The sequence below is a fragment of the Mastomys coucha genome, unplaced genomic scaffold, assembly GCF_008632895.1.
Source record: "Mastomys coucha isolate ucsf_1 unplaced genomic scaffold, UCSF_Mcou_1 pScaffold1, whole genome shotgun sequence".
Lineage (NCBI taxonomy): Eukaryota > Metazoa > Chordata > Mammalia > Rodentia > Muridae > Mastomys > Mastomys coucha.
This window is the reverse complement of record NW_022196891.1, coordinates 28,673,498-28,699,965: the sequence shown is the minus strand read 5'-3', so window position 1 is coordinate 28,699,965 and position 26,468 is coordinate 28,673,498. Positions and strand designations below refer to the sequence as shown.

At 44.9% G+C, this 26,468-nt stretch overlaps 1 protein-coding gene and 2 long non-coding RNA genes across 6 annotated transcripts in view; 1 reads left to right on the top strand and 2 right to left on the bottom strand.

Moving 5' to 3' along the window:
- Positions 1–18,208, bottom strand: part of Lemd1 (LEM domain containing 1) — a 32,567-nt gene extending 14,359 nt beyond the window's left edge. The window contains exons 1-4 of one of the 4 annotated variants that reach the window (XM_031382113.1): positions 18,108–18,208; positions 16,139–16,258; positions 14,483–14,605; positions 11,309–11,379 (exon numbers count right to left, since the gene is read on the bottom strand). In XM_031382113.1, the coding sequence (XP_031237973.1) occupies positions 11,309–11,379; positions 14,483–14,605; positions 16,139–16,220 (276 nt within the window). In that variant the 5' untranslated portion in view covers positions 16,221–16,258; positions 18,108–18,208. The other 3 variants (XM_031382120.1, XM_031382126.1, XM_031382135.1) reach the window with 3 other exon arrangements.
- LOC116099066 lies at positions 17,751–25,262 on the top strand. Its single transcript, XR_004122058.1, has 3 exons — positions 17,751–17,850; positions 24,436–24,873; positions 25,147–25,262. It is a non-coding gene; the product is annotated as an uncharacterized LOC116099066 (long non-coding RNA).
- LOC116099065 overlaps positions 22,204–26,468 on the bottom strand; it is a 33,528-nt gene continuing 29,263 nt past the window's right edge. The window contains exons 2-3 of the long non-coding RNA XR_004122057.1: positions 24,761–24,920; positions 22,204–23,976 (exon numbers count right to left, since the gene is read on the bottom strand). This is a non-coding gene — a long non-coding RNA (uncharacterized LOC116099065). The remainder of the gene's footprint in view (positions 23,977–24,760; positions 24,921–26,468) is intronic.

Genomic DNA, 26,468 nt, shown 5'->3' with positions numbered 1-26,468 from the left:
AAAAATCATGAGGATGAGGGTTCACCAAACAAGCTCTACACCCTGGTGACCTGCTATCATGGTCAAACATCTGTAGTCAGTGTGGTTGGGAATTAACACTGAGTATCAACGTTACAAATCCATCAAGGCAGTCAAACTATCAAGAGTATCTATGAGGGCTGGAGAGATGGCTCAGCGGTTAAGAGCGCCGGCTGCTCTTCCGAAGGTCGTGAGTTCAAATCCCAGCAACCTCATGGTGGCTCACAACCATCCGCAATGAGATCTGATGCCCTCTTCTGGGGTGTCTGAAGTCAGCTACAGTGAGTGAGTGAGGCCGGAATGAGAAGAAAAAGTATCTGAAGACAGCTACAGTGTACTTAGATATAATAAATAAATAAATCTTTTTTTAAAAAAAGACATTAGTCATATCAGGTAGAGTCTCACTTTAAAAAAAAAAAAAAAAAAGAGTATCTATGAAAAACTGACATGTGTCAGGCAAAATACTGAAGACAGAAAAGGATGGAATGTTCCATGGTAGAGAGGATGGTGTCTTGGGCAGGGACAGGCCTCATCTCCGGATACTATGCATGAAGTAGGCATACAAAAGTTCCTGCGGAGAACAAGGTTTTGGAAGGTAGACTGCAGGAGCAGAGCACTAGTGATCTGTGGACTTCTTTATCTCGGATATCCAGGAGAGTATGATGGGAAAATTGTTACCATAGAGACGGCAACTGATGCAGTTCTTCCAAATTTGCCCTCAGAAAAGCCATGAAGAAAGGGACAGCCTATGGGGCTGGAGAGATGGCTCAGCAGTTAAGAGCACTGACTGATCTTCAGAAGGTCCTGAGTTCAAATCCCAGCAACCACATGGTGGCTCACAGCCATCCGAAATGAGATCTGATGCCCTCTTCTGGTGCGTCTGAAGACAGCTACTGTGTACTTACATATAGTAAGATAGAAAACTTTCTGATAGCAATTGCCCTATCCCAAGCAAAGAAACCATCAGTCACAGGGAACAGAGCCTGGAACGTCATGTCTGTGTGTGGGACCTTCTACACACACCCACATGCACAAACACATGCATACACCATACACAAGCACACACAATGGCTTTCCCCAGGGTTGAATCTGGACTTTTACCCATACCTGGCAGATCAGCTACCTCAAGGAATCAGAGAGGTCTGCCAAGACAGAAGGTTTGTATGAGACTGAGAGTCAACCAGCTAGGAGCTCCGCAGGAGAACTGAGCACCTCTGGCGTGGGCTACAGGACCCCGTAAACAGTGACTAAAATAGCCATCAGCAACAGGATAGTATAGACACTATAATTATCTCACGAGGAGTTTGAAGCAGCCATCGTAACATGCTTCACTGAATTTGTCTGAGCCAAACAGAAAGGCTCTCCACAGAGGAACACATCTATGGGAAGCAGCCAGGTGTGGATTCTAGAAATTAATTAAAAGAAAAAGAAAAAAGCCTCACTCGATGAATCAATGAATTCTAAGACAGAGAAAAAGAAATCGCCCGGCAACAGAGAGAACTAACCAAGAAACCTTAGCTGCGTCTCAGAGTCACAGGGAGCCTTAAGCAAACATCTCACACCCGTCCCATCAGAATCCCTGAAAGAGAGTAGAGTGAGCCCGAAAGGAGTGTTTGAAGAACTGATGGCTGAAAATCACCCAAACTTGATAAAAGACATCTTGATTTAAGAGGCTGAGGGAGTCACAGAGAAAGAGATGCCTGGAGAAATCCAGGCATGATTCATCACGTGATTTCTGCACCAAAGGACATCATGGAGAAGGTGAAGTGACAGGTTTCAGAGTGAGAAAGAACACTCAAGTCCATTGGGCAGTGGTGGCACACGCCTTTAATCACAGCACTTGGGAGGCAGAGGCAGGCGGATTTCTGAGTTTGAGGCCAGTCTGGTCTACAGAGTGAGTTCCAGGACAGCCAGGGCTACACAGAGAAACCTTGTCTCAAAAAGCCAAAAAGCCAAAAAGCCAAAAAAAAAAAAGAATACTCAAGTCATTCTGACAAAGACACACAATATGTAAAGAACTTTGACACCCCAAGAACATAAGAGTAAAATCCCATCTTAAAACGAAGGGTTTGGGAAGACTACTTCCTTTGCAAGATAGAAGATATTCAGTATTGGGAGATACTGAAACAGACGAGCCCATGAAGATACATTCAATACCACTAACCGTAAGGAAAATACAAATCAAATGACCTCATCATTAGGAGTACTTACCTAGCACGCACAAAGTTGGGCTCAATTCAAAACTAGGTATGGTGGCACATATCTGTAAGCCCAGCACTCAGGGATGGAGATGGTCATCCTCGCCTACACAGCAAGTAACAAGCCAGTCTTAGCTACTTGAGACCATTAAAAACAAGCAAACACCTAAAACCTTTAAAAAGCAAGCAAACAAACAAACACACAGATAAGACAAGAAATGAAGATGGATTAGGTGTGGTAGCACATACCTGTAATACCAGCACTTGAGAGGCTAAGGCAGGAAGCTTTCATGAGTTCGAGGCCAGCCTGACCTACAGTATGAGACCCTGTCTCTAAAAACAAAACAGCCGAACCAAAAACCACAAGGACATTGAAAGGAGAAGAGGAGAGAAGACATAAAGAAAGGAGATAGACATTATCAACATGCACTGTGCACGCGTACGGAAATACCACAATAAACTCCAGGGAATCGGACAATTAATATACATTGGCAATTATAAGATAATTATAATATGAACAATAGAGAGAAAAACTACAACTGGTGCTGGCAAAGAAGTGGGGTCGTCGGTAGCTTACATGTTACTGGTTGGAATGTGACCTACAGCAGCAGCTCAAGAAAGGAGCTTGGACTGGGTGTGGTGGTGCACACCTTTAATCCCAGCACTTGGGAGGCCGAGGCAGAGGCAGGTGGATTTCTGAGTTCGAGGCCAGCCTGGTCTACCGAGTGAGTTCCAGGACAGCCAGGGCTATACAGAGAAATCCTGTCTTGAAAAAACAAAAAAAAAAAAAAAAAACAGCTTGGTGACTCCCCTGAGAGTTAAGCACACAGCAACCATGTGGCCTAGCGAGTCCTCTGCCAGGTCCCAATGCACTGCAGTCAGGCACTCAAAATGCTTGAACAAGAACATTCACAGCAGCACAATTTGCAATGCCCCAAACATCAAGACACCTAAGTGTGCCTGAAGGGGTGTCGAATAGTAAAGTGTGGCTTCTAAGTGTAACAATGTTACAAGCAAGGAGGTGCTGACGGAAATGTATGCAATCTCGGAAACCCTGTATCAGGTTAAAAAGCATCACACACAGAAGTGTTCCATTTATTTGAAATATCCAGAAGAGCGAATGCCCCAGAAACAAACGGCAGGTGTGTAGCTGCTGCCCAGGCAGGGAGGAGACTGGGGAATTCAGGCCGCCCTGCACACCAGCCTTGGGTGTTCTAAATATGAAGGTTACTTTTTCTTCTGTAACCACAGTGCTGCATGGGGTGGGGAGGGGTTCAGATCAAAGCATTGGCTCCACATTCTGAAAGCATTAACCACCTATGAACTGTGGGCTATAAAGCCTCTGGTTTTGTGTGTTTGAGTTTCATTACAATAAGACATTCCTGTTTGGGGGGTTGAGGAGGTGCTCCGTGAGTGTCTTGGTTACTTTTCTATTGCTGTGATAAGATGTCATGAACAAGGCAGCTTATAGAAGCATTTATTTGGGTCTTACAGTTTAAAAGGTTAGAATTCATGACCATCATGGTAGGAAGCATGGCAGGCAGACAGGCAGGCAGGCAGGCAGGCAGGCAGGCAGGCAAGCAGGCAGGCAGGCAGGCAGGCAAGCAGGCAGGCAGGCAGGCAGGCAAGCAGGCAGGCAGGCAGGCAAGCAGGCAGGCAGGCAGGCAAGCAGGCAAGTTGCTGGAGCAGTGAGCTGAGATCTGCATCTCATTCACAAGGATAAGGCAGAGAAAGACTGGAAATGGCATGGGCTTTTGAAACCTCAAAGCCTGTCTCCAGTGGTACATTATCCCCAACAAGGCCACATTCTGGGGGCTTTCCAAACAGTTTCACCAACTGGGGACCATGTATTCAAACATAGGAACCTATGGGGACCCTCATTCAAACCACAACACTCAGCCAAGTGCCAGCCATGCAAACATGAGGGCCACATTCAGAGCCCTAGCGCCCATGAAAAAGCCAGGTGCAATAGCCATTTGTAACTTTAGCACAGAGGAGGCAGAGAGAAGCAGACCCATGGGACTCCTGGGCAGCTACTATAGTCAAATGGTGAGCTCCAGGTTCAAAGAGACACTGCCTCAAAAAATGATGGCCCAGAGCAACTGAGAAATACACCCAACATCACCCAACATCACCTGGTGGCTGGTCTGCTTCTGCTTCTCTCTCTCTCTCTCTCTCTCTCTCTCTCTCTCTCTCTCTCTCTCTCTCTCTCTCTCTCTCTCTCTTTCTCTCTCTCTCTCCCTCTCTCCCTCTTTCTCTCTCTCTCACACACACACATCACAAATAAACAAAAACTATGGGTAAGTCTAGATGAGAACCATATAGGCATTCTTTTTGAAAGCTGTCTATAAACTTTGAAAGTAATTTAAAAACAGAAACATTTTTAAAAGGCAAGAAAAGAGTGAAAAGACAAAACAAAGAAATAAAGGGTACCGCTCCATCCATCGCCAAGAAACAAATGATATCCACAACATCTAAGTCACACCTATAAACCAGCAAGGTAGACAATCTACTAAAAAGGGACAGGCACTTCATAAATGTGAAAGTACAAATGAAAAATTAGTATGAGAAAAGATGCTCAATCTTATCAGAAATTAATGAGAAATTCCATTTACAATAACACAAGAATAACACATCCCACCACATTGATAAAAACTACATCTAGCTCTGTGTGTGTGTAGTTTTATGTGTGCGTGCACATCTTTAATCCCAGAACTCTTGAGACCAAAAACTCTGATTCAAGGCCAGCCTGGTCTACAGAGCCAGTTCCAGGACAGCCAGAGCTACACAGAGAAAGCCTGTCTCGAAAAATGAAAAGTTAAATTAAATTAAATCTAGCAATGCTAAATTTTGTTGCTGGCTTGTTTTAAGACCAGGTCTCACGATGTAGTCCTGGCTGACTTCAAACAAGCTCCAAGGACCAGGCCATCTCTGCCTCCCAAGAGCTGGATCGAAGGCATATGCCACCACACCCAGCTTAGTGGAACTCAACTTTTTTACTCTCCACTTAGGCAAATTCCATCCATTCATTTGCATATTTAGATGTATTGACCTGTGTTCCATAGCCTTAGTGTGTAACTGGAACAGTCCACCAATCAAAGGAATCAATAATCCAAAAGAGGCCCTTGCTGCCCTGGTAAACACCTGGCACAAACCCTCCTGCAGTGCCTAAAAACAGACAGCAGGGGGAGCAATTTCATCACTAAGGCCACCTTTCCTCCCCTTTGGTCATTTAATAGAACTGGATGAAGATTGGAAATAGAAATTCTATTCTAGTTTTTCTTCCGGCTTCCTATGTATTCTTGGGCACATCAACTCCTTCCTGCACATCTCCTCATCTACAAGGAGAGCCAGGAAGCTTCTACAGGGAAGAAATCCCACGATCAATAATTACCTCCAATAAATCATGCCTAGGCTCATGAGTTATGATGAATGGTGTCTACTGCCCATGAAGCTGTCCCGTGCATGCCCTATGGAAAGGACAGCAGGAAATTCCTTCCGATAAAATGAAGATAGATGTGTGTTCTCGGGAAGGAAATGATAGTAAAGTCAATCGCTAATTAAGAAAATGCCCCACAGGCTTGCCTTACAGCATCTTATGGATGCCAGTTCCCAACTGAGGTTCCCTCTTCTGGGATGACTTTAGCTTGTGTCAGGTTGACACAAAACTATCCAGCACACTGTTCCTGAGATCTGCGCGTCATTCGCACAAATTATCAGGTTTAAGAAAGGGGTCATAGAAACTGAGATAGCTGGTCCATCGGAAGCACAGTAGAGCCAAGGATTGGGATTGGCATCTACAATGAAAGCGGTTTGGGAGACTGAGCTCTCAACCTGTGGGATCTGATGCTAACCGCAAGCAGCAATCAAAAGTGAATTGAATTGTCCATTTCCTTCTGAAAAAAATTGGAATATAGGTCTCTCTCACAATACACACACGCACACACACACACACACACACACATTTGGTATCAAGAATAGTTTGTAATTGGCGTAGAGCATACTAACCCAACAGAATGGAAGCACTGATCTCTAAAACTGACCAGGGCACAAGGTATAGGAAGAGACGGAGGCATTGCTGTGCCAGGATGAAGGACACTGAAGAGAGCAGAGATCTAGATGTGACAGGTGTTTCTGGATTGGTGGTAGACCAGGAAGCAAAAGGACTCTGTTGAGACAGTGATTGAAGCCTGGTGGGGTCTGTGCTTTGGAAGTGAAATTGGCTCTAGGCAGATCTCTGGAGCAGGACAACAGAGCTCCTGTCTGAGGCTGGGGGCTTCTTGTGCAGTTTGCTCTCAAGAGGTCACAGAGACACAACCCAGGGAATAGCGAAAGGGATACATGGTAACAACTGCATCTAGCAAAAGAGTGCAGAATTCTCTATGCTGCTCTTGCCACTATGTACCCGTGAAATTAGTGCAAAGTAATTTAATTTTTAAAATGTTCAAGGAAATGGAAAAGGGTGTAAATATAAGGTTTCAGAGGAGGCGTCCTTAACACCAGGGGGCACATAAGCTTTTCTGCTCTGGTCTTTGTTTTATTTTTGGAGCAAGAGTTCTCATTATGTAGCTCAGGCTAGCCTGGAACTAGGAGTGCTTCTGCCACAATGTCGTAGGCGCTAGGTTTACAGGGGTGTGCCACCATGCCTCGCTTATTATACACACATGGGGCTTTTAAAAATTCAGCCTGCTTCAGTCACATGCAGAAAGCAGTCTTTAATTATGTTTGAATATTTACTTTATAAATATACCTCTGGGCACTCTGGTAAGCCATATTCTGCATCATTTGGAGCTCAGTACTAAAGATCTTATTACCATTTCCTTATTTTTTTTTCATTAACTATGTTATCATGTATTGCAGATAATTAAATAGTGTGCTTTCTTATAGAATAGTCCTGCTAACAAAAACAATAGCTCTTACTTGTAGCTAAGTATCTTTTATTAGATGGCATAACTACTCTGTTCCAAGCCCATATTTTTGAAATGCCTTTTTGTGTTTAGAGCACATTTTAAAGTTTTTTTCATAGCTGAGCATGGTGGTATACATCTTGTAATCCCAGCACTCAGGAGGCAGAGGCAAGTGGAACTCTGTGAGTTCAAGGCCAACCTAATCCACATAGCTAATTCCAGATCATCCAGGGTTACAAGAGAGTTTCTTCAGGGTAGAAACTATGCCTCTCTCGGTACCCTTAAACAGGTTTAAGACAATGCCCAGGTCCTCAGAAGTGACACTTAGCTGATAGGCTGAGCCTGGCCGGAAGGTTTGTCTGATCATGTTCTAAATTGCTGTCCACCCACTGTGACCTAAGCACTGTCTCTCCAAGTTGTAATGTCTAAGAGGCAAAGCATCCAGTGAGAAATAGGAAATCGGAAAAAGAGACCATCTTCCTCAGTGTAGGACCAAGGCTTCTTCCGAAGAGGCCAATAGGGACCAGGAAGTCCCTCTGCCTATACCTAGAGATGAACTGAACTCCAAGCAAAGATGAGGCTTTGTACGTTCGACACTTCACAACCTAGAGACAAAGCTCGTGGGCAAAGGGTTGGGGAAGGATGACTGGAAAAGCAGATCCCTAGGCTGGGGGTGCATGTGAGAAGTTGGGAGGGGGTAAAATGCTTAGGAAAGGTAACAAATGAGAGGACCCCCTTCCCCCAGGCTGGGGACCAGGGGTATTGAGGCTCTGGTCACAAATGGCAGGTTATCTCTGGGAGGAAACAAGGAAACCTCAGAGGGGTCAGCAGAGCTCCGTCTCTCTCTCTCTCTTTCTCTCTCTCTCTCTTTCTCTCTCTCTCTCTCTCTCTCTCTCTCTCTCTCTCTCTCTCTCTCTCTCTCTCTCTCTCTCTCTCTCTCTCTCTCTCTCTCCCTGTCTCTCTCTCTCTCTCTCTCCCTGTCTCTCTCTCTCACACACATTCACACCCACACCCAGGAGCTTGCCAGTTGCCCTCTGGCTTCTGCCTACAGCCTCACTCTCAAAGTGAGGTGTGCACATACAAATACTTCAGTCCTTGGAACTGGCCTTAAACCCTGATGACCATGTGTCGTCTTCTCGCCTAGACAGTCCTGCCTTATTCTTGTTGTTCCACAGTCTCCCCGACTAGTAACCCCTTTTATTCCTCATCCCTGTTTGGGTGATAAATCACAAGGTCCCGTACTCAAATCCCACTTTCTAGGAGCTGCCAGTGGAGGCTGTTAGCTCTCCGTCGACTGTAAATCCCTTTGAAGCAGAAGACAGCGAGCCTGAGTTATAACTGCAAACTCTCACTCCAACACGAAGGAGGAACAGCACTGACTTCTACACGGGGACCAGGCTAGCCTGTGCTCTTCACTAGGCATGCGCTTGCTACTGAGCTGCACCCCAGCCCTGACCCGGCTTTCTTGAGTGGTCTCAATGGCTAAATCAGCAGGCTATGTAAGTGGCTTGACAAAAATACACATCCATTGTCTTAAGAAGGTGGGCAAACTGTCACAGTTCGAGTCTCAGGATGGCTGTACCTCACTACGGACCCCTCTAAAAGGAAAGGGTGTTTTGAACAAGAGCAAACTCTCCGTTCCTAGACATCGACAAGGTTCTTTGGTCCAGACCACTGCTCCAAATAGCGGTCCAAACACAAGTGTCTAAATAAACACACACTTTCTACCATCTTCACATGGCAACCTCAATGCTTATTTACGTTCACTTCCAGATTTAAAGTGGAGCAGATGTCGTGGGGCCCTTTGAAGAATCCAAATGGCTTATATAAACTCTTCGCATTAAAAGATTCTGTGCCATCATCCACTTCCTATTTAATTCTATCGCCAGTTGAAAATATCAATGCAGCTTTGTCTCGGGTTTATGTAAAGCAAAGACGGCAGGCCACTGCTTCCAAGCTTAGGTGTTTTAAATAGGCAGGTTGCTTTTTCTACTGCAGCCATTTTTGTGAGATCTAGACAAAAGGGTTTTCTGAGGAACTGGGGTTTGGAGAATAGAAAGGATTCCTTTAGGGAGGCCATTTAGTAGACTTTTTTTTTTTTTAATCCTTTTAGAAAATGCTGTGCTTGCTTGCTCAGAATCACTTCATCAAATGCAAGCTGTCTTTGAACGGGAGGCTGTTATCACCATGTTTACCTGGGGTTCCTTTTCAGTGATTTAAGTTCTTCGCATAGTTTAAATGCTAGAATTGCAACTAACCTATTTGTTGGTAAAACTGTGTATGATAGGCTTAGTGGGATACGCTTTAGGCTCAGGCGCAGAACCCTGTGATGGTTCAGCTAATGAATGAGGTAAACTATCATTTCAAAGGGATTCATATGAGTGGCCTTTGAAGCATTTCTTATTAAAAAAAAAAAAGTCATAGGATTTTTAACAGTGGGAGGAAAAAAGATCCTGGAATGAGAACGAAGAGAGCTCCAGGCACAAGAAGCAGCTGACATGGAGGCTGGGGAGACACTGTAGGAAATGCCAGGTACATCCACTGGACGAGGATGGTGGAAAGCCACCGGAAGGATGGAAGGACGGAGTGTCTCCGGAGGGGGGAGCAAATGAGTGGTGGAAAATGGCTCAGCCTCTGGTAATAGATCTACACTAGGACTGGGAAAAGTCAGGGGTAAAAACCAATTTGGAAGATTTTGCCGTGGTTAAAAAAACAAATAAACAAACAGAAGCAAACCAGGAACAGTACAGGTCCGAGTGGATTACTGGTGAGAGCAGAAGAGAGGTTTCTGCTGGGCAGAGGCTGGGGATGGGGCCCAGGCTTGCATATGCTAGTCAAGTGTTGGCTGTGAGTTAGATCCTCAGCCGCTGGGGTTTGGTTGGTTGGCTGGTTTTGTAAGACAGGGTCTTGCAGTGCAGCCCAGGCTAATATGGAACTCACCACTTCTCCTGCTTCAGCCTCCTGAGTACTGAGATTAAAGGTACAAACCACCTACCCCTGCTTGGAATAAGTTTAAGAAGAGGATTCTGATCTTAAGAATGTAGAAATCTCTAAGTATACAGAGCAGTGAGAAGTGGGTATTCCACAAGAGATCTGGGGCTTTGAGCCTGGACAGCGATGGCCACCTGTGCAGCTGGCTGGGCTCGGGGAGGTGTTTACTCCTGATGTCTATCCTGTACATGGTAGCAGGGGACAGCCATGAAGCAAGGTGTGAATGCAACCCTCCAATCTACAAAGTACTCATGCCTGTGAGGGGCCGTTTGTTGAGTGGGTGCAGCAGGGAGGGAAGGTTGGAGCCTGTGAAGGACTAAAAGAGCTTGACACAGGCCTATGCCTGAGGAGGGTCTCGGAGGAGTTACCACAGGAGGAGGTAACAAGGGGAAGCCAAACAAAAAAATGAAGAAGAGATGGCTAAAACTAGAGGTCTCAAGCATGAGGACATTTATTTAGAGAGCGAGACAGCAGTCAAGACGCAACCGCTTGGAGTGGGGAAGCTGAGAAGCAAAAGAGCAGAGGCACCAAGGAGATGCCGCAAAATAGTAAGGGACAGAGGTCAGAAAAAGCAGCCAGGAGAGTCCAGTGTGAGGATTCCTCAGTACCAATTCCTCGCTGTGCTCAGTGCCAGAGAGCACAGGCCTGTCTTCGCTTGACAACAGGCAGAGCCTGCCGGATGCCACTACACAAGCTAACTGGTTTCCCAGAAAGCATGCCACAAACAAGCAGTGGTCAGGGACCCTAATCCTGCCAGTTCTCTCCCGAGGGAGCCCCCTCACATGCCTGGCCTCCAGGCCCACTGTGGTCAGTCGGAGTGGAAGCCATGTCTCAATGCCTGGCTGGCAAAGGGACGAAATTAGAGATGCACACATTTATCCTGTGTTTCTAGTGGGCCTAGAACCAAGTTTGATATGTGAAGGCTGAGGAGATGGTAGAGGATGGGGTGAAGCTGGTGGACTCATGGTAATGCTTTCACTGTGAGGCAAAAGGGACAACGGTACTCTGGGTCCTAGCTAGAACACAAAAACCATTTCAAAAGGCAGATTTTTTGTTTTCGTTAAAAGATCAGGTCTAAACTAGGACTTTATGACTCTAACAGAATGTAGTGAGTTTTTCTTTATATGTCTGAGAGTGCTAATTTTTATTTTTAACATACGTGTAGAAGTATTGATGCATTAGAATTGTTCATACCTTCTTGCCTTCCTTGCCTTTGTTTTTTGAGAATTTGATATTTCCTTTCAAAACGATATTTACGGCTGGATCTGGGGAAACAAAAGGAAAAACGGGCTACAAGAACAGATGAGGCAGCAGAAGAAAGAAATACCAAATGTTTTCTCTCAGCCACGGGGTGCTTTCACTAGGGGAAGAAAATTCACAGTGGCCTTTATAGAGAGAAGCGCCTTCCTCTGGAGCTGCGGGAGCCTTGGAGAGACAAGCTCTGGCCTCCTGTGGGGACATGGCTGGCTGGCGTGTTTGCACGCCTCAGAGAGACAGAAGCTAGCAGGCTCTCTGAGAGCTGTGGTTCTCAGTTTAGCATTGTCCCTGAAAGCCAGCTGTGATGAGCTCTGTGTGTCCCCAAATGCCAGACAGGAAGGACTTTCTGCCTCCCATCTAGAACAGCACCCCGAAGATGGGGAAGCCAGTGGCTTTCTGAATGGCAGGACAGCCAGCAGCAGAAAGCAGCCCATAGTGCCACTGGGATGTGGGGAGGACTCAGTGCTGGCATGTGGGGAGGACTCAGTGCTGGCATGTGGGGAGGACCCTGTGCTGGGATGTAGGAAGGACTCAGTGCTGGCATATGGGGAGAACTCTGTGCTGGGATGTGGGAGGACTCAATGCTGGGATGTAGGAAGGACTCAGTGCTGGCATGTGGGGAGGACTCTGTGCTGGTGTGCATTCAGGCTAGATGCTCACGGAGGCACTTTTATTTTGCTTTTGATGTTTTGAAGCAAAGTTTCACTACGTGTTCAGGTTCAACCCCCAGCTGAAGCCCTCCTGTCTCAGCCTCCCCAGGGATGAGATTGTAGATACACTCCACCACAGCAGGCTATCTGCCATCTGAGAAGTTTGAGAAGAGGTTGCTGACCCAGTGTGGTGGCCCACACCCATATTTTCATCACTAGTGAGGCTGAGGCAGGAGGATCAGTGCAAGTCCAAGATGGCCCTGTTCTATGTATCACTATGTATCACTATGTATTACTATGTATCACTGTGTATCACTATGTTGCAGACCTGTTAGGGCTACACAGTATAAAAACCTATCTCCCACGCTCCCCCCCTCAATAAAACAAAAGGGGTCTAACAGTTAAACCGAAGCTTCCACTGCCCAGAACAGTGACTGAAAGTGAGGCAATTGAATCCCTGGTTGTTTGTGAGACCTGAGGAGCTTTCTGTCCTTGCTCTCCTCTGGTCCTACCACTCACCCCAGCAGGTATTTTTGTAACCTGTTGGATCCAGGCTGACTCTTCATAGGATGGTCCCAGGTGAGGCCTCCATTCCACCACTGGAATGGAGTGGAATGACTCAACCCTCCATTCCAATGTGCTAGAAGGCTTCAGGTGACAAACTTGACCTAAAGTACACAATTCAGGCCTCCTCGGGAGGACAGTTTTGTGACTGGAGCAAGCACTGGTGGTTGATAATCCAGGACGTCACCCAAGTGTGCGGTGAAGCAGAGCTCCACACAGGCCCAGAAGTCAGCATCTGGGAGACCCAGTGGAAACTGTTGAGCTCACCAATGGAAAATCATCTTCTCCAGCCTCAGCAGAAACACACCTTTGTGGAGGTTGTGTCCTAGGAACCGCACGGGAAGTGAGGAGGGGACCTTTAGCCAGAACCAACTTGAACTGACTACAGCTTAGCTTCTGTAGCTCTGGCTTCATTGACAGCCCTAAAAAGTCTCTATGTATGGACCAGTCCCTAAGCCTCTTCCCCAGGAAGGAAATGGAGAAGTCTGAGACAGCCACTTGTCCCAAGATCATTTGTATATACTGGCTACCCCAAGGTTACCTGTATACTGGCCTACCTACAGGCCAGTGGGATCTGTCCCTAGATACTGCTGTCCCTTCCAAATATGCTCACTGTGCCAATTGGAGAAATCTCTGTGTCCATTCAATATCAAGATTTTTTTCCCAGACCATTGGGACTGTTTAATTGAACTGTTAATAAGTATGGGAAACTGTATAGATCCCACATGGTCCAAAATACAATGTTCACCAAGTACAGACTATGAGTTAGGAAGCACAAGTTTAAGAGGCAGTCAGTCCTGAGTTTAGGTCTTAGTTTTGTCACTATTTGTGTGTGTGTGTGTGTGTGTGTGTGTGTGTGTCCATGAGTGCATGTACACGTGTGTGTGTGCATGTGCCTGTGTGCCCAGGTGGTCCTCGGGACCTGGTGCACACTAGTCAAGTGCCCTACATTGAACTACATACCCTTCAGCCCTGCCTGTTCTGCTCTTTAGCCTCACACATACACTGAATTCCTGCCCTGTGATGCTGGACAGAGAGCGATGTTGAAGATGGGTGTTCAGCTCATCGTGGCACAGTCCAATATATGCTCTTCTTCTGGAGCCATGCCCCAGTGGTGTGATTTGGGGCTAGTCACCCTTGCTAAGTGTTGTGGGGGTGAAAGGGCTTGATTCATATCCTGTCAAGAAGATTTGAGTGGCCCACGTCGGGAGCTGTTTCCCTGGGCTCCCAGAGGACTCCCAGGAAATGCTTGTGGGATATACTATGAGGCTCTCCAAGGCCATCCTCAAAGACCTCTGGGGACAGAGACAACTGCAGGTGTACGATTTATGCTGTTTTATGCAGTATGCTTGCGGGGGTGGTGGGGCCAAGACCACTGTAAGCAAAGTCAAAGAATCCCGGGGGCCACAGTTTCCCACCCACCCATTGGTTTCCAAAGTTGCTATCAGCAGTTTGTGTGTGAGAAGTTAAGAGAAGTACAAGCTTTTTCATCCTTCTTTCTGGGCATGAAATCACCTAATCCAGAGAAAATCACAGTGAAATGTATCTGTTTGAGGAGAAGCAGAGCTCAGGACCTCACGGAAGGCCAGAACCACAACTCTAGGAGCTAATTTAAAGGACTCCGCATACATAATCTGACTCTGGTCTAGGTAAAGGATATGCATGCTGGCCGGTCCTTCCTTGAGTATCCCATCTAGCCGTGTCTTCGGCATGCATTCGGACTTCGCGATACAGATGACTTTGCAGCCTAGGGGCTTATTTGGTAGGCTCCGTGCGCAGAAGGCCATGTGACTGTTTCACAGGTCAGCATGCACATCATTTACAGTGTGTAAGTCATGCTGGACAGAGTATTAATAAACATGAAGCTGCCATCTGGCAGCGCCTCGGACAACGGTACCTTCACTGTCATCGCTGTCCTGAGAGCTGTGCAGTCTTGTGGGTCTCTTCGTGACAGGTGGTTTACAGGGAGGCGAGGCCAACAGCTGCACTAGCTTCTTTTCATACATCTTTCTGGTGGAAGCTGAGAAACACAGAGAATTAAACCATTCTGTGTTGTATATACAAGGTTCGAGCTATTTTATAACCCAGCCCTCTCTTCAAGGACCTTACATTATTGGCTAAGTATGGCTCTTAACAACAACATGGACCCCACAGCCACTCAACTCATTCTTACCATTATACAAACAGGTAATATCTGCAGATTATCAACAACCAAATACTGAGTCCCTCTGAGAGCAACTGGGATAGAGTTGTCAATGAGGGATAGAGATAATGAAAATGGAGGGCACATATAAAAACCCAAGGGGGCAGAGGCTGAAAAGATGGCTCAGTGGTTAAGAGTGCCAACTGCTCTTCCTATGGTTGTGAGTTCAAATCCCAGCAACCACATGATGGCTCACAACCACCTGTAATGAGATCCGATGCCCTCTTCTGGGGTGTCTGAAGACAGCTGCAGCAAGCAAGCAAGGCTGGAGCAAGAAGAAAAAGTGTCTGAAGACAGCTACAGTATACTTACATATAATAAATAAATAAATATTAAAAAAAAAAAACAAGAAGGCTAACATGATAAAGAATTGGACTTTTATGGGCTGGTGAGATGGCTCAGCGGGTAAGAGCACTGACTGCTCTTCCGAAGGTCCTGAGTTCAAATCCCAGCAACCACATGGTGGCTCACAACCACCCATAATGCGATCTGACGCCCTCTTCTGGTGCATCTGAAAACAGCTACAGTGTATTGGGCAGGAGTGAGCAGGGCCGTCCTAAGTTCAATTCCCAGCAGCCACATGATGGCTCACGGCCATCTGTACAGCTACAGTGTACTTATACACATAAAATAAATTAATAAATAAATCTTAAAAAAAAAAGAATTGGACTTTTAGCATTAAGAAATAAAAAAACAAGAGCTGGAAAGTTGGCTCATCAGTTAAGAGCACTGACCACTCTTCTGGAGGTCCTGAGTTCAAATCCCAGCAACCACATGCTGGCTCACAACCACCCATAATGAGATTGGACGCCCTCTTCTGGTGTGTCTTAAAACAGCAGCAGTGTACTTACATATAATAAATAAATAAACCTTAAAAAAATAAATAAATAAAGGGGGCTGGTGAGATGGCTCAACGAGTAAGAGCACTAACTGCTCTTCCAAAGGTCCTGAGTTTGGATCCCAGCAACCACATGGTGGCTCGCAACCATCTGTAATGAGATCTGACACCCTCTTCTGGTAGCTGTCTGAAGACAGTGACAGTGAATTACGTTGGGGCGAGCAGGGCCGGAGCTCACAGCCATCTGTACAAGCTACAGTCCTCAACCACATAAAAATAATATAAAAATAAATAGATTAAAAAGTAAAAATAAAAACAACCCCTCTCCCTCCCTGGCCTTGTACTCCTGTCTATAAGGACCTAGACTGTCCCTTACCTCTTCCCTCCGTATAACTGTCTTCCTCTCTATTTTCAGTGGCTTTTACTGCCTATGTTCCTTCTACTTTTCTGCTTTAAATTTCGGAAGTAGTTCGTAAGCAGCAACCCCCTCCCAATATTAACTGTAGACATACGTATTATTGGGCCAGGTGTGAACCCAAGCATCATAAGTTGCTTGTACAATTGATAGTTACTCAGACACTTCACATCCACCATGGTGATCAAAACGTGGCCTCTTCTCTGACGGTGGATTCCTTGAAGCAGGAAAATATTAAATCCATTAAGGTCATTTCACAAATAAATACTACAGCTAGACTCCCAACTGTATCCCCCTGTTGGACCCACAGGGTTAAGGCACTCATTGACCCCTTCAGTCTGCCAGAGTCTCCTGCTAGGACTGGTGGCCTTGTTGAACAACTTGGCAGGCTTCCACTCTATCCCAGGTTCTTTTTTTGTTTTGTTTTGTTGTTTTGTTTTGCTTTTTTGTTTTTCGTGACATGGTTTCTCTGTGTAGCCCTGGCTGTCCTGGAACTCACTCTGTAGACCAGGCTGGCCTCGAACTCAGGAAATCTCCCTGCCTCTGCCTCCCACTTGCTGGGATTATCCCAGGTTCTTGAGGATCAACGATTTCAAACTTTTCTGCTCAGTTAGGCAAGGTAAGAAAACTTACCTGGATAAAATGAGCAAAGTATTTCCATGACTGCTTAGGAACTCTGCTCAGGACTCAAGCACCCCAAAGAGAAGTCATTAATTAAATATGAACGAGGTGAGAGAAATTTGTTTCCTGAGGCCACCTGGGGCTTACAGCAGTTGAGGATTACAGGCTGAAACACACTGAGCACAATGAGATGCAGGGTTTTTTGTTTGTTTGTTTGTTTTTTTTAAAGGATTTAAAATTTTCCAATTAGGAGTATTTTGTGTATGTGTACATATGCACACGTGTAGATGGGTGGGTACCACAGTGCACACGTGGAGGTCAGCAGACAGCTTGTGGAATGAGTCTTCTTCTTTCTCTGTACGGATGGACAGGCAAGGGCATTTGCTGACTGAGCTATGTTGTCATGGTGGCTTTCAATCAGCCACTAGAAAACAGTGTGGTCAGTAAAGTGGAAAAGCCAACACTTGATTCTTCACACAGATTGAGTCGCATAGGTTTGTGAAGTCTTGCTCTATCTAAATCTGTACAGCCTCCAACTCAATTAGTTTTATCCCCTTCATCTCTTGATTCCTGCCCAGAACTGACCCCATTGCCCATTCAATAAAGTTGGGAGAGAGGTAGGATCACTCATTCACAGAGCCTTTCTGAAGGCTTTGCCAAACAGAACTTTCTTTTTTTTTTTTTTTTTTTTTTTTGAGACAGGGTTTCTCTGTGTAGCTTTGGCTGTCCTGGAACTCACTCTGTAGATCAGGCTGGCCTTGAAATCAGAAATCCACCTGCCTCTGCCTCCCAAGTGCTGGGATTAAAGGCGTGCGCCACCACTGCCTGGCTATTGCACCCCATTTCTAACAGGTTTCAAGGAATTTTAAAATTGCAGTGAAAACAAGCCAAGTGCCCAGCACGAGAAGATCGGGTCCCATTCGAATGACTTCTTTATTGGTGCTCAATCAATGTCCTATTAGGAAGCATGTCATAAACAAGCTGGGGGAAAAAAAAAACAACCCAGGAATTATGACCTAGGACAAAGCGCTCAGGAACACACTCGCCTGGGCAATTTTGTGCTTCAAACTATGTTTCTTTTCGAAAACATAGTCTTGGTTAACAATAGCCTCCTCCTGCTGCTCCTCCTCCGGATGCTTGGGAAGATGGATGAACCTTTGCAGAAAACAGAAGTCTAACCCTGAAAAGGTAAAGGGCTCAGCAGCTCAGAATTTTTTTTTTTTTTTTTTTTTTTTTTTTTTTTTTTTGTACTGAGGCACACTTAGGCAAATCTGGCCGACATTTGTTCCAGAGAACAGCTGTCTGTTGTTTCTCTTGCTTCCCAAAAATAACCTTCCAAAGAGCTCTCATCAATTTCAAGTGACATTAGACAATTGCCTAGAGGGAACATACATATGGAAGACAAATATTCAAATGGAATCCAACTGGATGATGAACCCACTCACCCTTTCACATGGTTGTCTGAAGTCTATGCAATCAGTCTGGTTACTTTAACTAGGCGAGTCTCTCACCCAAGGGTTACCATGGACAACTGCCCTTCTCCACCTGTTAGATATTGTGGCAATCATAATACTGACAGTGTGACATCAGCACCATACCTTCACCCCAGCAACACTGATGATGGATTTAAGCTAAGCTCAAACAGAAGGAGACGCTGGCCAGCTTTGGAGGTGGAGTGCCAAGGAGAAACCCATGAAGAGGCTACAAGGTACCATGGAGCACAGGGAGCAAGGAGCTGCACAAGACTATGCAGTGCCAAGAAATGGAGAGGAGAAAAGAGACAGCAACCAAATGCCTGCATCCAAGCCACCAACCAAGACCTATGGAGAAACAGGAAAGCAGAAGAGAGTTGGAGCCATATGAAAATTTTTTCCATTAAGAAAATAAAAATCGCCGAGCAGTGGTGGCGCATCCCTTTAATCCCAGCACTGGGAAGCAGAGTCAGGTGGATTTCTGAGTTCGAGGCCAGCCTGGTCTACAGAGTGAGTTCCAGGACATCCAAAGCTATACAGAGAAACCCTGTCTCGAAACAAATAAATGAAAAATAAAAACAGGCTCAGAGGTTAAGAGCACTGGTTGCTTTTCCAGAGGACCTGAGTTCAATTCCCAGGAACCACAGGGTACAACCATCTGTAATGGGATATGGTGCCAACTTCTAGCCTGCAGGTGTACATGCAGACAGAATGCTGTATACATAATAAATAGATAATATTTTAAAAATAAAAATAAAAACAAAGATGAGGGGATGGAGAGATGGCTTAGCAGTTAAGAGCATTGACTGTCCTTCCAAAGGTCCTGAGTTCAATTCCCAGCAACCACAAGGTGACTCACAACCATCTGTAATGGGATCTGATGCCCTCTTCTGTGTGTCTGAAAACAGCTACAATGTATTCATATACATAAAATAAATAAATGATTTAAAAACAAAGATACAATGAAACAAAACGGAAAGAAAAGAATGGGGGAGGTGGGCTGACAACATGGCTCAGCAGGTAATTCAGTGGGTAAAGACATTTGCCACTAAACCAGAAGACTTTGGTTCCATTCCTTAGGGCTCACATGGTAGAAAGAGACAACACTTGAAAGTTGTTGGTCCTCCAACCTCCACACCCATCCTGTGGCACACAAGTGTGTCCACACATACCACACATACATATACAATAGATAAATGTTTTTTTAAAAATTAAAAGAAAGGGACACAACATCTGTCCCAACATCGGGAGTAACTGGGACCAGTGGGACCAGACACATAGGTACTCCACCAGTCCAGTGGCTCAGGTTCCTTCCCGTCCCACAACACCCAGAGGAAGCTCCACTCCCAGGCACTCTAACACGCCTAGGATCAGAGGTGAGGAAGACATAACATCTGTCCCAACACCGGGAGTAACTGGGACCATCAGGACCAGGCACACAGGAACTCTGTCAGCCTATTGGCTCGATTGCTTCTGGTCTGTCTGGGCCAGCCGGTTCCCTGAGCAGACCTTGGGTGCAAGCTCTGTAGCCCGTCCCAAAATACTCAGAGGAAGCTCTACTCCCAGGTGTTCTAACAAGTCCAGGGTCACAGGATCCCAGAGTCACAGGATCACAGAGACAGCTTGACTCTGAGGAGTTCTGACACAACCAGGATCACAGGAAGAACAGGCTCCAGTCAGATTTAGCAAGGGCAGGTAGCACTAGAGATAACCAGATGATTTGAGGCAAGCATAAGAACATAAGCAACACAAACCAAGGTTACTTGGCATCATCAGAACCCAAATACTCCGACCATAGCAAGTCCTGGACACATTATCACACTGGAAAAGCAAGATTCAGATATAAAATCACTTCTCATGATTTTAAGGACTTTAAGAAAGACATAAATAGCACCCTCAAAGAAATACAGGAGAACACAGGTAAACAGCTAGAATCCCTTCAAGAGGAAACACAAAAATCCCTTAAAGAACTACTGAAAAACACAATCAAACAGGTGAAGGAAATGAGCAAAACCATCCAGAATCTAAAAATGGAAATACAAACAATAAAGAAATCAGAAAGAGAGACAACCCTGGAGATAGAAAACCTAGGAAAGAAATCAGGAGTCATAGATGCAAGCATCACCAACAGAATACAAGAGATAGAGGAAAGAATCTCAGGGGCAGAAGACACCATAGAAAACATTGACACAACAGTCAAAGAAAATACAAAAAGCAAAAAGCTCCTAACCCAGAACATCCAGGAAATCCAGGACACAATGAGAAGACCAAACCTAAGGATAACAGGTATAGAAGAGAGTGAAGACTCCCAATGTAATGGGCCAGTAAATATCTTCAACAAAATTATAGAAGAAAACTTTCCTAACCTAAAGAAAGAGATGCCCATGAACATACAAGAAGCCTACAGAACTCCAAATAGACTGGACCAGAAAAGAAATTCCTCCCGTCACATAATAATCAAAACACCAAATGCACTAAACAAAGAAAGAATTTTAAAAGCAGTAAGAGAAAAAGGTCAAGTAACATATAAAGGCAGGCCCATCAGAATTACACCAGACTTCTCACCAGAGACTATGAAAGCTAGAAGATCCTGGGCAGATGTCATACAGACCCTAAGAGAACACAAATGCCAGCCCAGGCTACTATACCTAGCAAAACTCTCAATTACCAGTGATGGAATTCCATGACAAAACAAAATTTACACAATATCTTTCCACAAATCCAGCTCTACAAAGGATAATAGATGGAAAACATCAACATAAGGAGCAAAACTACACCTTAGAAGAAGCAAGAAAGTAATCTTTCAACAAATCCACACAAATCTAATTCCACCTCTTACAAAAAAAACAACAGGAAGTAACAATTACTTTTTCTTAATATCTTAATATGAAAATTAATATTACCAACATATCCTAATTGATTGAAATCCAAAAATATGAGGAATTAGAAATTTATTGACTGTCATCCAGTGGTCTTTCTAATTTGGTAATTGGAGAAATAGGTCTAAAATTATACAATCCATACACACTTTCAGCTTGTTTGTTCATGACAGTGTCTTGCTGGGTACAACATAGTGATCTTGAGATCTTGCTTCTCCTATCTCAGCCTCTCTATTAGTAGTATTGTTTATCTCATGTTTTTACACCATACTATGGTTTTCAGAACAGCTTACATATTTTAAAGGTATTTATATACACAAAAGAAATGTAGACAATTAAGTTGGGAGGGGGATTGTAAGAGAACAACAAAGAGTGAGACTGAATGCTTTGCTTGACGTTTGTAACTTGTATCAAGTTACCACAGTAAGAGCCAAGACTTTAAGCTCTACTAAATACAAAACAAACAAACAAAAACGCTATATATTTATGTTTATTTAAGAAAATATTAGTAGTGATGTATTATTTTGAGATATACAGTTAATACGTTTAGAGTTATTTAAAATTTACATTGAGAAAAACATATGTATTTTCAGTATTGCCGTAGACAAGCATCTACATAAGACTGTTAAATTGATTGTTGTTTTATATCAAACAACTTTTATAATACTCATTTTTATTGTTATAATATTTTATAAATTTAAAAAATATGACAAAAAAAGATATTGTAGTTATTGAAGGGGGGATCTCTGGGTAGAGTTGAGGTACAAAAAAAAGAAGAAGAATGCGATTTAGACCAGGCAGTGGTGGCGCATGCCTTTAATCCCAGCACTTGGAAGGCAGAGGCAGGCGGATTTCTGAGTTCAAGGCCAGCCTGGTCTACAGAGAAACCTTGTCTCAAAAAAACAGTAAGTAAATAAATGAAAGAAAGAAAGAAAGAAAGAAAGAAAGAAAGAAAGAAAGAAAGAAAGAAAAGGAAGGAAGGAAGGAAGGAAGGAAGGAAGGAAGGAAGGAAGGAAGGAAGAAAGAAAGAAAGAAAGAAAGAAAGAAAGAAAGAAAGAAAAGAATCAGGATGAAGGGCATGTCCTGACCATACAGAAGTCTCATGGTTTGGTCCTCTTTAAAACATGGTCTCGTCTAGTTCCATTCTCTGGATATGCTCAAGACAGCTGAGACATATAGCAGTACATTGCAAAACATAGATCTTATTGTTGCTTTATTTTAAGGAAATGTCTCTCATACTAGTAGCTGGAGTCTTTCAAGAAAAACTGCTGTCATTCCCAAAACAATTATGCAAGACAAAATGTAACTGTGAGGAAACACAGTGTGTTCATTAAACAGCAGGGGGAGGGGGGCCACCTGAAAGGGTTTAAAGGGACCAGGGGAACCGCCTGCCTGGAGTCCAAGCTCAGCTCCATCCCTTACCATCTGCAGGTGGCCAAGTCCCCCCCCTTATCTGCAGTAGCAATGGCAGCAGGAACTAAGAGGCATGGACTTAAAACACAGGAAGTCCTTGGCACCTGGTAAATTCTATACATTTCCATTATTCTAATTATTTATGCACCCCGGCATCAGAGTTTCAACATCCACTCCCCTAAGAAGCTCCATCCCATTTAGACTTCCTCCGTAGCCCTGTAGCGACAGCCTTTTCCAGGCCCTGGGAAAGTGTGGAACATCTTGTTGGTGGATGGCTAGGGAGGCTGTCTGAGCACTCCCAGACTGTGACTCCGAAATTCTGAATAGAGCAGCAGTTTCCAAACACATGATGTGATCATTTATCAACATCCAAACACTGGATTCGCCAGACAAAGGCTTGGAAAATTGACACATTTGTTTCAATCAAAGCAAAGAAATGATAGGCTTGCCTTATTAGGATGCATAAGCATTTTGTTTACATGGCCCAGAATCGCTTGCAACAAAAATCAGCCAGCAGGTGGAATTGCTTCTATTGTAAACAGGGAGGCTGTTGAAATGAGACAGGCATGGTGTTTGTTTGTTTGTTTGTTTTCCTTGATCAAAACCCTGGGATTTGAAGCCAGTGGGGTTAAAAAAGATCAACCTGCCCGGACTGACTTCCACAGCATATGTGGGTTGAGCCTTCAGACAGAGCTTGGAGTCTGCAGCTCTCCTTTCTGAGCTCCCCTCATGCATATGCATAGAGCTATTGTCAGCATTGTTCCATGCGAGGATTCCTGTGTGAAATCCTGAATATTCGGCATCAGTGTGCACAGCCTTTCTGCCAGTCTTATCTGTGTGGTTCTGGGCTTTGGTTTGGTTTTGTTTCTATTCTCTCCATAGAGCGGAGAAGGCATTCCATCCCATTCTTGAGGCAGGTTTAATTGCCAATCGACTAGGTATTCAATATGATAAGGTATCTAAACCCTGAGAGTTTCCTCCTTTCATTAAAATGTAGATCCAATTTCTCTTCCCTTAATGCCACACGCTGTTATTAAACCAAAATAATGGAAATAGTAAAAGCCAGATGTCACTTCAGTCTCAGATTTGATATGGGCACAATTTCCTCTCCTCAAGCTTAATCTGCCAGTTATTTACTAACCCCGTCCTTCGGAAGAATATACAATTTAAATGTAAATGCAATTTACATAGGGGAGCAGATAGTAGATTTTGCAGTTTCAGTTGCCAATAACCATTTGCAAAGGAGAATCAGCCAAAGCAAAGACCAGCAGCTGTCAGCCTCAGGTTGAGCCGTTCACCATCTCTGCTCTGTTCCCGAAGCCACGGGCCTCAGAGCCTCAGCTGCAAGACAAAGGGGGTTCCGACAGCCACCTCAGGTATTCCAAGCCGAATTCCTCTTCCAGGGAGGCAGGGTGAGCTTGGGTTTCAATGAGCAGAGCCTCTTGCTTTGAAAGCCAGGACTGAAGAATTCCTCTCAACAATAATCGACCATCTCTTACAGTGGAGCTGGCATGATGGCAGGGTGCTTGCCTTAAATCGGGGCAAGGAGGCTTTAAAAAAAAAAAAAAGTAAGAGTATCATTGAACTCCTCAGCATTTCTATTAAGAGGGGAGAAAAATACAGATCATTAAAAGAAAATAAGATAAGTGTCACTAGGAATGGCCCAAGTGTCATTCAGGTTGAGACTTCCAGAAACAGTGTGCTTTGTAACAAGGGGACATGGGTGACAGCCAGGAGGCAGGGAATGAGAAGGAAAAGCAGTCAGGTTGCCGAGGGCCAAACTGTGGGGGACCTTGTGGGCGACATGAAGGGGCTTGACCCTTTACCTTTAGGCACATTTTAGAAGTTTCAAAGCCGGATGTGGCTCTAACGGTCACCATTAAGATATAACAGGGTTTGACAGTGAAGGGCGAATGTGTCTAGAAGCTACTCAAGGGGCTATCACAGCAGCCTAGGAAAGGGTGATCCTGGACAGGACACCTAAAGGGAAGTCTCTTCTGCTCTCTAAGGTAGGCACCACCTGTTGCTGTCCCCTGTCTCAGAATGGAGCCTCCCCAGTGTGGTCTACACAGCCCTACACTTCAGCATCTACATAAGTCTACTCAACCTTGATTGGACCCTCCTGGAAGGCGACCGCAGCGCCGACACGGATAACCACGGTCTCTTCTATTTGGCTCTGGAATTAATTACACCTTTTAGACAAATTTCCCTCCCTAATTAATCTTTCTTCGGCTAACATTAAAATTAACTAGTCGTCTCGGAGCCCATGCCAACTGGGCAGGGATTAGAAGCAGAGGAAGTCAAGGGGAGGGGCCGATGCTGGCTGCCATTCACCTTGGATCAACACAGCAGTCAGTGCTGGGGACTGTGTGCTGGCAGGGGCCTCTGTGGTTACAGACTCCAGCCTCCAGGGAGAAGAAGCATCTGGAATCACGAAATGGCTGAAGGTGAGATGGACGTGGGTGGAGTTTCTTCTTCCAGGGAGCTACCTGAACTGAGGAAACAGAATAAAAAAGGGTTGACCACAATGGTGATGGCCAGGAGGGGGCTTCCCATTAACAGGCATGGGGAGCAGGGGGACGAGGTCCCAACAGTTGCGTGAAACCAATGAGAAAGCGGTGCAGTGGCCACTGTCTAAACACCACAGCAAGTATCCTTGAAAGCCACTACTGGGGCTACAGAGAAGACTCACTGATTAATAACATCTGTTGCTCTTGCAGAGGACCGCCTTTACCTCCCAGCACCAACTCAGAGACTCACAATCGGCTGTAACTGAGGTCCTAGGGGATCCAATGCTCAATTCTGACCTGTGAGGGCACCAGGAAAAACAAAGAGAAATGAAATAAAAATAAAAATAATTTAAAAAGCCTACATTTCTTTCTTTCAGTAAATCAAATTAGTAAATTCTTCTAACATGAAACTAGAACTTCTCTAGTGATTCTTTTCTCTTTTTCTTTCTTCTTCCTCTTCTTCTTCTTCTTCTTCCTCTTCCTCTTCCTCTCCTCTTCCTCCTCCTTCTCTTCCTCTTCCTCCTCCTCCTCCTCCTCCTCCTCCTCCTCCTTCTTCTGTTTGTTTGCTTGCTTGCTTTTTGTTTGGTTGGGGTTTTTTTTGGTCTGGTTTGATTTTGGTTTTGGAGATGATTTCTCTGTGTAGCCCTGGCTGTCCTGGAACTCACTCTGTAGACCAGGCTGGCCTTGAACTCAGAAATCCACCTGCCTCTGCCTCCTGAGTGCTGGGGTTAAAGGTGTGCACAACTCCACCCTGTTTTCCCCTAGTACTGGGGCTTACTAACCTAAGGAGTTGTCAGAGATGATTGGATGGCACTGGAGACACAGAGAAGCATCCCCAGCAACTGCATGTCAGACTCCACACACACACAAAAGTGTTCTTTTGGATATATTTAATAATTCTTTGAGAATATCATGAAAGCATACAATTGATTTTAATAATATTCACCCTAAACTCCTCCTAGATCCTCTGCTCCCACTCCTCCACTCCTTCCTTCCTATTTTTTTGTTTTTAAGCCACTGAGTCTAACATGATCTGCCTATATATTCATGGGGTGGGGACCATATACACATAGAGGATGGTTGGCCTCAAGGGCCACACTCTTAAAGAAAATGGACTCTTTCCCTAAAAAGTCATCTACTGTGAATAGCTCCTCAGCTGGGAGTAGGAGCTTGTAAGCCTCTCCCTTCTATATTGGGATGCTGATCAACTTAGTCCTTTGTAGGCAACCACAGCTGCTGTGAGTACAATGGTCCCATCCTGTCTAGAATACATTTTGTTTCCGGTCCTCCCCAGCCTCTATCTCTTAAAATCTTTCTGACCTGCCTTCCACAATGAACCCTGAGCTTTGGGGGAAGGATATATGATATTGATGTCCCACTTAGAGCTGAGCACTCCAGTGACAAAGTGGTGGTTTGAATATGCTTGGCCCACAGGGAGAGAGGAACTGGTAGGAGGTGTGGAAGTGGGTCGCTGTGGGGGTGGGCTTTGAGGTCTCATAAATATGCTCAAGTCTGGCCAGAGTCAGTGTCTC